Source organism: Lynx rufus, unplaced genomic scaffold (assembly GCF_022079265.1).
Source record: "Lynx rufus isolate CCGP_SWC_20201006 ecotype Redwood Valley unplaced genomic scaffold, mLynRuf1.p SCAF_3, whole genome shotgun sequence".
In the NCBI taxonomy this organism is placed as follows: domain Eukaryota; kingdom Metazoa; phylum Chordata; class Mammalia; order Carnivora; family Felidae; genus Lynx; species Lynx rufus.
Window position 1 is genome coordinate 75,713,609 of NW_025814845.1, and position 12,718 is coordinate 75,726,326.

The window sequence follows — 12,718 nt, forward strand, 5'->3', positions numbered from 1 at the left end:
CTGCTTGCCAATTCAAAGTTTCTGGAGAGAGAAATACATCGCATCACAAAACAGACACGCGGAGCATACCTTTGCCAGGTACTGCTCGAAATCCCCTGACTACTCCCACCGAAACTCGGTAACTCAATTGTCTCCCTGCGCTGGCTTCAGCTCGCCTCTGCAAGCCCGCACGCCTGACTCTTTCGCACACCACTCCGCCCGCGCTGGGCTGCCCGGCCCGGCCGGGGGCGTGTCCCAGCCTGGGGGCGGGGCCGGGAGCGCGAGGAGGCGGAAGTTCCCGCGGGCGGTGGGGACGGCGCACGCACCCGGAGTCACTTGTCAGCGCTCGTCTGAAGCGGAGGCAGCGCCACGCCGGACTCGAGGTGAGCGGCTGCTGGGCGGGGATGTGCGGCTGTGATATCCCGCGGTGCGGGCTGGGAGAGGCGCTGGTTCTGCGCCCTGTGCGTGGAGGGAAGCCCAGCTGAGGAGGAGGGGGCGCGCCCTGCCCGATTCTGCTCCTCAGGTGCTTTCTGGGGCGGCGGAGTTGAGAGAGCCGCGTGGGAAGAGGAGCGCTGGGGAAAGGGCGGCGCGGGAGTGGGCGCGACGCCAGAGGACGAGCCCTGCAAGTTCCCGGAGCCGGGGCCGGCCGGGGCGAGCGCCGCGGAGGCGGGGACGGGGGGCTCCCGGGCACCTCCTCAGCGACCCGCCGGCCAGGCAGCTTGCCGGGAGTCACCGGGCATCTACCTCGGCGTGTGGGTACAGCCCTGCGTGCACCTCTTCGGGGTGTAGGGAGCTGCACTACGCGGGAAAGGCGTGTTATTTTTGGTTTGCTTTCGCGCTACTGAGAAGTGTTTATTTCCCCCCGCGGATATTTACAGTTGTGTAACCTGTTGGGGAAACATCCGCGCGACCAGAAATAAAGCTGTTTTTTTTTTTTAATCTATCATAATCGCCAGATTTATCAATACTTGTGGGGCTTTCGTAAGACTGTGACTTCAGTGCATTTGACAATAAGTGGAAAAAGGAAGGGCGTTTGGCCAGGGCAGAGCCAGGAGAATATTCGTGGCTGCGTCGGACAGGGCAGGTCTAGGGTGTGATCGCCAGATCCTATCCCGAGTCCGCCTTCCTGACCGTGAGGACGTCGGACCTGCCTACCACGGAAATAGCCCGCTCGGGAGCCTTATTTGGCAAACAGGACTAGGCGTGAACCTCTGCTGGAAAACTGTCTTGTCTGCTTTCGGCCAGTGCCTGTGGCTTTAGTTCGCAGGCTCTACCCCCCCTTACGTCTCGATTTGGGGAAAAAGAGAATCTCAAGATACACTGCTCTTTAATTTCAGACCTTTCTTGTCATTCTGAATTCTCCTTTCCTCCTTCCCACTTAACCGGAGAAGCCGGGATAGAAGTGTGGGAAATACGAAGCTTCCTTCCCAAGTACTAGGGCGAGGGTATTGTTTAGACTTTCCCTAAAAGAAAATCCCAAACTATACAGAAGTTCCAACATTTTCATCGTGTTTGAAAGCAGAATAGACTGCTCATTATTTGTTGCCTGCTTAGTATTTTAGTAAGAGTTTGGGCACTAGTAACCAGATGCAGGAGACCTGGAAAAGGCCAATAATAATACTACCATTGCTTAGGGATCGGAACGGTTAAGGCAAATGAAGCTAACAGAGGGAGAATACCAGAAATTAAATGACACTAGTAGTATAGTGGGGCCAGTGCTAGAAATTTTAATAAATGGGAGAAGTCAGGAAGGGAACTGCCAAGTAAAGGGAAGTTGCGTGCACATAGTTTGATATATAACATACATACGTCATATATACATACATTTTCTTGTAGGGAACAATGGGGCCAGAGGAAGTTGTACCTAACTTTCCCATTCTTCTCTTGATACAAGTTAAAGATTAGAAAAGGAGGGGGCAGGCTGCCTTTGAAATACCAGTTGGCTTCTCATACTTCTGATTTGTATCATATACCAGTGTCAAAACGGTCTTTCTCTACGAGTTCTATGAAAATCTTTTATTATAGCGGGAAAGCGATTAAACTGTGTGTGACGCTTTATTATCTTTCTACTATTTGTTGTTCATGTGTATCTAACAGTTTGACTTCTGGCATGACTGTTGGGTCTTTTTAGTGCTCTGTGTTTATTGCATCAGTGCTGAATGTGTACTACCATGCTAGTGGAAAAGGTCATTTCATTTATGAGGTAGATACAGTGCAGATTTTCAGTGGTTTGATTTTTTTTTTTTTTAAGAACCAGGCTTAACTTGAAAGTTTTCCCCCAGTTTCCCATTATAAGAAGATGTAATCTGTTTGCTTTTAATATACCCAATGGTTTAAATACCCACATCTGCCAATATTAATATTAATCACAGTGTTGATTAAATTCTACATTTGTTACATTTTTAATATTTTAAAAGAGGGAAGTAATAGGTTTCCTAGATTACATTTTAGAAAATGTCCATTCCTCCCAGTTTCTCCCACCCACATATGACCATCATAACAACCAATACCAAACTCGAGGTCACACTTTTTTTTATCATATAAAAGTACAACCATTCGAGTCCCTATAAGCACACTTACAGCAAAACAAAGAAGACTGCACGAAGTGCTGCTTCTTTTCTGAAGCTCTACTTCCCTTTCATGCATTAAGATTAACCTATATTCCCCCTCATTTAGTCAGTCTTATTCACTGTGTGCTTAATGCTCACTCTCTACTTTGCCTAATACGGTGTGTATGAAACAAAAAACATTTCTCACCGAAATATCATCGTGCTGGAGTATTACCTATCATTGCCTGTCTAAAAGAAAAGTAAATATTACTCTAAGCGTGGGAAACACTACGTGCCTGTAAGAGGAAATGCAAGTTGTAGTTTATGATTGGAGAGAAGAGTTTTGTGCATTAAAAAACAACTTATTTTAAAGAATGTTGTGTGTGGAAGGCATGAATGAGAGTCTACAGATTTCCAGTACTTTTCATATGTGAAAGTAGCTTAGAATTTAAGGACTTTTGCCAGCTGCAGGCAAAAGAATGTATGAGGTAGAGGGAAGCGGAAAATCATTTTGAATTAAACCTGAAATAAATTCTTGTTCTTTCTCCTATATATAATGGTGTGTTATAAAATACTTTCAGTTAAAGTTTGTATGCAAGAAGCCACAAATTGTACTATAGCAGTTTGTAGAACTGATCAAGTCTAGAGGTGTATCCTGATACGGAATTTTTAGACTATGGAAATTGGCATCAGTTCGGAAATTGTATGTTAGCTCATAGATTCCTTTCCTTAGAACTTAATATAGACTTATCCTTCACAGCTTCTCATACCCCCCAAGACAAAATACTGAACATAATTTAGTTGAGTTTATATTAAGTACACTTAAATATGTAATAGGGCTTCAAATAATCTTTTTTGTTAACCATCTAATTTTCTTTCACAGTTTCTTTCATTTTCTGGGATTGAACTTTGAGCTGTTAGAGCCATGAGCAACTACAGTGTGTCCTTGGTTGGCCCAGCTCCTTGGGGTTTCCGGCTGCAAGGTGGCAAGGATTTCAACATGCCTCTGACAATCTCTAATGTAAGCAAACTTCACAGATTTTATTACAGATGTTCATTCGATGCTTAGTCCTGGAAACCTCAGGGCTGAGTTGTTGAGTTCTCTGGATAACCTGTACTCATCACAATTGCTTATGGGATTTGATCTTCTCAAACATAGTTATGTATAATCAAGGATGCGGTGGGGAGGGAATTTAGCAAGGATAATTGATTTCACTTAAGCTTATTTTCAGTTTCACTTAAGCTTATTTTCAGTTTCCTCCATCTATTAGTAAGGATAATGGAAAGCATTTAACTAGGGGGCGGACTTCAAATCTTTGAACTGTCACTAATTTGGAGAATTCTCTGGACCTTCGTTTCCTCATATGTAATATTAGAAGGTTGCACTATGGGATTTTCATGGTCTCTTTTAGTTCCAAAAGCTAATTAAAAACTGTTGATCAGTGCCGAATAAAATGACTGTTTTTGGTGTTATTTCCTCAGCTCACTTTCTGGTGAAGATGATAGCCAACAGTAAAAGTGCCAAAAGCTACTTACCTTTGAAGAGGAATTGAAGGGCTTGGATCTCCTATTTAGATAGTCACCTTGTACATAATTGAGATTTGGTTGTTTACTTCATTATGAATTTAGTTTGAATATATTCTGTGTATCCAATTTGAGGATATATTTTGATGATGATGATGATGATGATGATGATGATATTTTTTGAGGCCTGACTGTGTGTCAGGCACTGTTTGACTTTTATCACCAGTGGATAATTATTGGTATTAATTACTTCTACAACATTCCAGAGGGCTTTTTTTTCATAGTCAAATAAATATGAATATCCACTCCCCGTTTACTTATATGATAGTATAGTATACATGCTGTTACGTGTCTTTTTTCTAATTTACCATGGAGAATTTTCCCTAGTTTTTTTTTTTTAAACAACTATATAGAATTCTCTTGTAGAGAAGTAACATTTATATGACCAGTCCTTTATTGAAAGGCATTTATATGATTTCCAGTATTGCTGTTATATACAGTGCTATAGTGGATACCATATATACATAATTTTTTATGTATATGCATATACACACAGTTGACCCTTGAACAACACAGATTTGAACCGTGTGGGTCCACTTACATAGGAATTTTGAAAAAATAAATATATATACCATCTAGTAAATATATTTTGTCTTCCCTATGATTTTTGTAATATTTTCTTCTTTAGTTTACTGTATTGTAAGAATACAGTATACATAACATACAACATGTTAATTGACTTCATGTTATTGGTAAGGCTTTCAGTGAACAGTAGGCTATTAGTATAGTGAAGTTTTGGGGGGGGTCACAAGTTTTACATGGATTTTCGACTGCATGGGGGAATCAGTGCCCCAGTCCCCATGTTATTCAAGGGTTAACTATATATATACATATATATATGTGTGTGTATATACACACATATATAATTTTGATTGTTGTGCCAATTTACAATTTTGTGCAATGCATGAAAATACTTACTCCCCCGAACTACTGCCTCCCCCCCCCCCCCACTGCCCCCAGCAGCCTTGGTAGCAAACCTGGATTTTTGCCAGGTGCTTTACGTGCATCATCTCATTTAATTCTCATGTAGACCTGCAAGGTAGTGGTATTATTCCCGTTGTACAAAACTGTGCTATGAGCTTACATGGATGGTGTGGAAGAGCTGGCTTTCAAGCAGTTATGCTATGCGACTTCCCTAGTAATAAATTTTATCTATAGATTGTTCTTTCTTTCTTTCTTTCTTTCTTTCTTTCTTTCTTTCTTTCTTTCTTTCTTTCATGTTTATTTTTGAGAGAGAGAGACAGAGCGCAAGTGGGGGAGGGACAGAGAGCGAGGAAGACACAGAATCCGAAGCAGGCCCCAGGCTGTGAGCTGTCAGCACAGTACCTGACATGGGGCTGGAACTCATGAGCCATGAGATCATGACCTGAGCCAAAGTTGGATGCTTAACCAACTGAGCCATCCAGGCGTCCCTTCTTTTTTTTTTTAAGTTTATTTATTTACTTTGAGAGAGAGAGAGAGCTGAGGAGGGGCAGAGAGACAGAGGGAGAGAAAGAATGCCAAGCAACATACACCAAGTGTGGAGCCCGACACAGGGCCAGAACTCACGAACCTTGAGATCATGACCTGAACTGAAATCTAGAGTCAGGCACTTAACCGACTGAGCCACCCAGGCGCCCCTAACAGATGGTTTCTTTAATCAGATTGTTTCTCTAATATTTAGGAATTTATTGTTTTAATTATAGATGTATATATGTATAAATATATATATATACACACACATATTGCTTCCAACAATATATGTATGTACAACTTGATGTTGAAAAGTTAAAAATAAGTTTGCAACACTTAAAAACCTCTCTAGGGTATACAGTTTACTAATGGAGTTTTCCTTGTTTCTTGGCTGTGAATTTTTTTAAACAGTTAACTTTCTTTTTTTTTAAACAGTTTAATTTACCACCAATTTCTGTCTTGATTCCAGTTAATCAGAGTTTACAAGGAAATACATATATGTAATCCAGTCTCTAAGTTTTAAGATTTTATGGTTGGATGAAATTTTAAATGGAAAGCATCCATATGAAAATGTGTCTTGTTATTTATTCCTGTTTGAGCAAAGCAAGTTTTTTTTCTCTTATTGAAGATCTCCTTTGAGGACAGGAATGATATTTGAATATTGAATTGTTTTTATGTTCTGTTAGCATTATTTATATTAAATTTGAATATCCTGCTTTATAGATATCGGACTAACGAAAGTTACTGTTTAGTTTCAAATGCATGTGTTTTTGTTGGGAAAAGAGTCCAGAAACAAATTGACACCTAATGAAACAGACTAAATCATCACTTTGTTGTTTGGTAATAGAAATGCAAATGGAATGTGTATATTTTATAGTATCATGCCTTTAAAAGAATTTTCTGTGCTTCGGTTCCCTGGCAGACAATTTGAGGTCTAGCTCCATGTTGTGATGCTGATACAACAGAACACTGTGTACATACATATGTGCCCTCCTCTGGCACAGAAGAAATGCTTTCCTTGTGTAGACAGAGTGCTAATTAAAGGATTTTGAACATACTGATTAAAAGAGACCACGGTAACAAAGCTGCTGAGTTATTTCTGTTCTCTTACAAAAGTCTCTGCCATCTCCTGTGACCTTTTTGGGCCTTGTGCAGTGGGGCATGCAATTCATTCTGGACTGGAGAGGATGGGAAGGGGAGGGGAGGAGGGAAGGGAATTTTGGCTCAACTGTGCTGCTAGGCTGTTGGCCTTCATTGTAGTTATTTTTAACCCCTTGTGTGGTTCAGTTTAAACATGCCTAGTAGTACTGCCTAATAAAATGTGTGCCTAATAACTAATTTATATTGTAGTGAGATTAGTAATGTTATACCTCATCTTACTTAGTTCTCTGGTTGTATTCTGCTTTAATTATGTCAAATTATTGGGATATATTTCTGTGGTCACTGGGTTGTTTAATGAATAGTATCAAGAAGTAATTAAAACTTGAAAGCATGCCTTGAAACATATAATTTAATGATTCTCTTATTTTAATAGTATATATGAAATTCTTAGCAAGGTCTGGCACGTTGTACTCTTTCAGTTGTTACTTTTTACAATAATATTACAAAATTAAAAGGAAAAAATTGTTTAGAGACTTGAAATATCAAATCCCCCATAATTGTGGGTAATGTAGGAGTTATGTATATATTTTTTACTTAGAGTTTATTCGAATTTGAAAAGAAAAAAAATCACAAGTGTGTGCTTAGCTAGGAACCTGCATGTTTATGTTTAGAGTTCAAAAGTAGACAGTTTTCCTCTGGTTAGGTGTTGGCTATGTTGAACTCCACAGGGCTGTTTATGGTCCCCTATAACATTGGGGCTCTGTGACAGCAGATGTATTTGTGACAAATAGGCCATTGGCTGGGACTTCAACATTCTGTTTTGAGATTTTGTTGTTACTAGCATATGAATATGCTGAATATGACTTTGTGTATTAAAGCGTGCACATGATATAATTTTAACATTTCACACAAATTTGCCCATTATCTATATTGTATGATTTTTGCATTCTTTTTTAGTAGGTGGTTTTCTAAGACAAGATTGGTAATTCCTGCAGACTTCTAAAAAGATCTTCAGATTGCTGTAACTGTATAATCATATGTCATTGTCTTCAGTTTCCTATTTTTAAAATGGAGTGCTGGCTACAGGACTTTTTATGACCCTGTATTTATGAAATTGCCTTCAAGCCACGGAATGTGGGGACGGGTTTCATTGTAGCAGTGTGGGTTATTGGTCTTTGCCAGTATATTTTATAAGAAGAAATAGGAGACTTCTTGCACAATTCAAGGCCGTATCTTGGCAAATTGATGTTCCTCATGATGGAATTACAGGAAGGATGATATATTTTAAGTATGGCATCCTGAAGTTGCAGTACTCTGCTGTGTGTTGCTTTCTGATTTATGATGTTAGAGTTTTTTCCTTAAGTGTCAGTATTTGGATTTCCTGAAGATGATCTCCCAGTTCTCCATAAACACATCTACATTGTTTCATTAGCAGGTAAGAACGAGGTCAGATAATTTAATACAGATAATAATAATGATTTTGATTCTCAAGAGTTAGGGGAAGATTAGTTGTTACCAGCTCAGATACGATTTTAGTTGGATTTGAAAAGCAGAAGAAATTTACTATTTTCTGGAGTGTGGACCTCTGCTTGGGAGTATAAGACAGAACAGAAAAAAAAGCTGTGAAATATTTTGCTAAGAATTCATCCATTCAGCAGTTATAGGAATACTTCCTGGAAGCCTTTTAAGAAGATGCAAAGTGTAGGGCATTACAGTGGTTGGGGAGAAAAGAAATAAGTACAGTACTAGACATGGTCATAAGACCTTCACAAAAGGATAATTGATAGTTACGAAGATACAGATAAGTGTTTCTCAGTTTCAGTAGGTGTGGATCTTTTGTATTTGCGGGGTCACCTTCCTACAGGAGAAATTAATTGAAATGATCCTTGAAGGATGAAATTTGAACATCTCAAAGTCAACATTTCTCTGTGTTGGTTTTCAGTGCAAAGTGAAGACGAAGACTTTTCTTGGCCATTGCTTGACCCTGAGCAAAGCTGTGAATATAGTTGAGTGATTCTCCAGACAGACCAGCTGCAGAGTTTCCCTCCTAGAGGGGGACAGAAAGAGACTTTCAGTCCTCTCAGGCTGAAATGGGAGAACCATCCTACCTTGAATAAATGGGCCCATTGTTAATTTTAAGCTGTTGGGTATTTTCTTTTACATTCCCTTCCAACTACCCTGTCGTTATGCCAAGTTGGAAAGTTAATGATTTAGTATGTATAACTGCATAATGTATATTTCACATGTATGGTCACCTTCTGCTTTAAAAGTATTAATTACCTTGTGTGTGAGGCACAGAGACCTATTTTTTCTGTGTGGTAATTTTCTATCATTGTCGTGACAAGGGTAAAGAATCTCCAGATAATTCTGAAGATGTTTTTCTGGGTTATTATTTGTAAAGAAATGAAAAATCTTATCACTATGTTTTGTTGTAAATAAGTAGTTTTAGAAAAGTGGAGCTTGATTTTTTTAGTTTTAATGAATGTTAGGCATTTTGGAAGGTTCTTTGTTAAAGTAAGAGGAATTTTACTGGTCTGTAGGCTATCTGTGTCTGATGGAGGAAACAATATTGTAGAGAGTAGACGAAGTAAGAACGCTAAACCTAAGTAAAGGAGATTTGTAGATAACTTGTTCACCTACTCATCGATCAGATATAACATCTACTTAAACTGAGAATATTGAAGACTGTGGACTTATTTTCAGTTATTTTTGAGAACTTTCAAGGCAAACAATGTTTCTTTATGATAGTTGTTGGTCAGGTTGCAGTGTGAATTCATAGTTAACTGGTTGTCTTCATCCAAAATATCCTTTCTGCAGTAGTTCTTACCCAGATTCTCATATACCATGAGATTCGTGGCCCCCAGTTACAACTGCATGGAGGAAAAACTCTGGTATCAGTTAGGTAATCTAGAAGCAAACATCGCTCTGGACAAAAAAGGGGGGTTGTTTCTTTGGTGTCTTGTAAGGGATAATTACGTTCAGTTTTAGTAGGTGAGACTCTAAGCCTTTATTTAAATTTCTGAGATATAGAAGTATTGGCTGTATAATACTATATAACATAAAACATGACAGAATGAGACCCTAGCATGTGAAATATCAATTTTGTATGCATTTGTAAATAAATGACATAAGGAAATGAAAAGAGAAAAAATTGAAGCAGTTAATGTAGTGACCTTGGTGACTCTTAACTTAGGTATTCTATGTGCACAGCCACTCAGTAGCCCTGTTGGGAGTGCAGGTTTGGTTGTTAAATTACAAAAGTGGGAAAGTAACTTTTCTAGCACAGGTACTCTGTTTTAATGAAGATTTTTCTTTTTTTTTTTGGTAATAAACTATTTATGAATATACAAAGCGGACAGTATTGAATGAGTGTTTAAAGTTCGATTTGGAGGGCTCCTGGGTGACTCAGTTAAGCATCTGAATTCAGCTCAGGTCATGTCTCACAGTTCTTTGAGTTTGAGAGCCCTGCATTGGTTTCTCTGCTCTCAGCTGGGAGCCAGCTTCGGATCCTCTGTTTGCGGCTCTCTTTGCCCCTCCCCCCAACTCACTGTCTCCCTCTCTCAAAAATAAACAAACATTAAAGGAAAAGTTAGTTTTGGAAGAATTTTTTATAATATTAATGAAACCATATGTTCATTTCACTATCTTTCCCCACCTCATTTTTTTTCTTGTTTTACATGAATGGTGTTATCTACCCTTGTGTAAGTAAGCATTTCTTTGACAGCTGTTGATGTTGCCCATTTTATGTGATGATTAATGGAACAAAGTCTATCAACCTCTTTGGCGTTTAGTACTCCCAGCAGGACTAGATAGTTACAGCCCATGTCCATGATAGGCCTACATGAAAGAGCAAAATGGACTGGGAAAGTTAACAGGAGGAAATGGAAAAGAGCCACATTAGATGGAGAAAAGAGACAATTTAAAAAAGGCCACAGTGGAGCACTTATTTACTGGGTAACATTTGGTACTCAGGCAATCTTCTTAACCCTTCACCCCTTCCTGCCTTTAAAATTTGGTTAATTTATGCTTCTTTTTAGGTAATATATTCATAGGGTTTGAAGTTCCAAAGATACAATAGCATGTAAAGGAGAGTCTCATTTTTCCCGCCATTCATTTCCTCTTCTGGAAGCAACCAGTGCTAACATTTTCTTGTGTATACTTTCAGAAATGATCTATATAGATGCATGTATATACATATATATCCTTTCCACCCTCCTTTTCAACACAAATTGTATCCTTAAAAACTATATATTTTTTGGCATTTTTTTCCACTCAACCCCAAATTAATAAATATATCTTTATTCTTTTTATATAAAGCTGCATTGTTTGGATTGGTCATGATTTATTTAACTGTTTCCTATTGATAGGTCATGATTTATTTAACTGTTTCCTATTGACAAGTTGTTTCTTGTGTTTTACTGACACCGCAGTGTAATTTTTGCATTTATATACGTTGCATATATGTGAACGTATCTATCAGATAAATTCCTAGAAATGGAATTGCTGAGTCAAAGGGCTATGTATATTAATGATTTTGATTGATAGTGCCAAATATCTCTATGGAGGCACTCCTGCCCACAATATGAGAATGCTGGTTTCCTCATACTTTCGCTAGCCCATGTTTCAACAGCCTTTGATCTTTTCTAATCAGATGGGCCTATTTCCACTTTTCTCTTTTTTATAGGACTTAATCACAAGTATTCTACTGAGGATTTTGTTTTTAAGTGGTTCATTATTTCCCATTTTGCATGAACATATGAAATAAAAAATGTGCTGCTCCTCTGTAAATGATACCATTAATTTCTAGGGATGATAGTCTGAGTTTTGTCATGCAGTTTTGATTAATATTTACCTTTATCATTTATTTCCTGTTTTTTAAAAAATTTATTTCCTATTTCCAAATGGATTTCCTCTCATTGTTAACATATTACTTCCAATTACATGGTGAAATATTTTGCTTGTTTTTTCTTGAACGGTTTTTGGCATATTGCCCTGCCGTAGACTTTCTGGAAAGTTTAAGCAGATCACATTTAATAGATTCAAGGTTGTTACTTCTAGAGTTTCTCCTGGAGCCTGATATATTGTGGGATTTCAAATCCTGCTCTTCTCTAGCTCCCTTTAAATGATGTAACAAGGAGACTGGCCATTATGAGCTGTTCAGTATGGCCCTCAGACACAGTAAAATTCACCCCTAGCAGACTCACTGTGTTTTCATTATCAACCTTTATTGGCCAGTAGAGCTTAACTGAAGTGTTAAGTGTTCCATAGCATAGTGAGTCAGGCATTGTGAAGGCATATTAACAATAGATTTCTTCATTTTACCTTGGTTTAAACAGCAGACTGTGTGTGTTGGTAACCTTGGTGACAAAAAAGAGTAAGGATGCCAGGGATGTTTGTATTTTATGTGGTTAAAGGAGGGATGTGGAATTTCCCTTTAGTGTGTTGCTATAAATTTTTAAATATGATGAGAAGAGGGCCACCTGGCTGGCTCAGTCGCTGGAGCGTGCAACTCTTCATCTCAGGGTCGTAGGTTCAAGTCCCACGTTGGGCACAGAGAGTACTTAAAAATAAAATCTTTGAAAAATATATGATGAGAAGAATTTGGAACTAGATAAGAATTTGTACCATTGGTTATTTGAATTCTATGACTTGTTAAACATTTTTTTCCAGAATCCAAAAATTGATTTAACAGTGGCCATTTTTCTTCTTGATGATTGTCTTGGGTAAATTTTGATTTACTAAAATTTTATTTTAATGACATTAACAACTGAATGTCATTTACCATTAGTTCTGTCAGGGACTTAAGTGTTGTGATTTGGTTCTGTTGAGGATCCCAGTTATTAGCTCAGGATTTCACAAATGATTTCTGAGATTTTAACTTTTATAGGTGGCAAAATTAAAAAAAAATTAGTAAGGTTGTATAATGTTGGCTGGAGGTGGTTGTGGGTATGTTCTGAAGGTATTTTTCTTCTTGGGAAAAGGTAGTAGAGGACAAATGTCCTTTAGAAAACAAATGCTTTATCCCTTAAATTGGAACCCTTAGAGATGTTCTA

The 12,718-nt window shown here is 38.4% G+C and overlaps 1 protein-coding gene across 3 annotated transcripts in view; it reads left to right on the plus strand.

Moving 5' to 3' along the window:
- Positions 1 to 287: 287 nt before the first annotated feature.
- The window catches only part of PDLIM5 (PDZ and LIM domain 5), a 222,589-nt gene continuing 210,158 nt past the window's right edge, over positions 288 to 12,718 (plus strand). For 2 of the 3 annotated variants that reach the window (XM_047090985.1, XM_047090987.1), the window contains exons 1-2: positions 288 to 362; positions 3,412 to 3,549. In XM_047090985.1, the coding sequence (XP_046946941.1) occupies positions 3,454 to 3,549 (96 nt within the window). In that variant the 5' untranslated portion in view covers positions 288 to 362; positions 3,412 to 3,453. Of the gene's footprint in view, positions 363 to 3,411; positions 3,550 to 12,718 lie in introns of those variants that run through there. The other variant, XM_047090986.1, reaches the window with a different exon arrangement.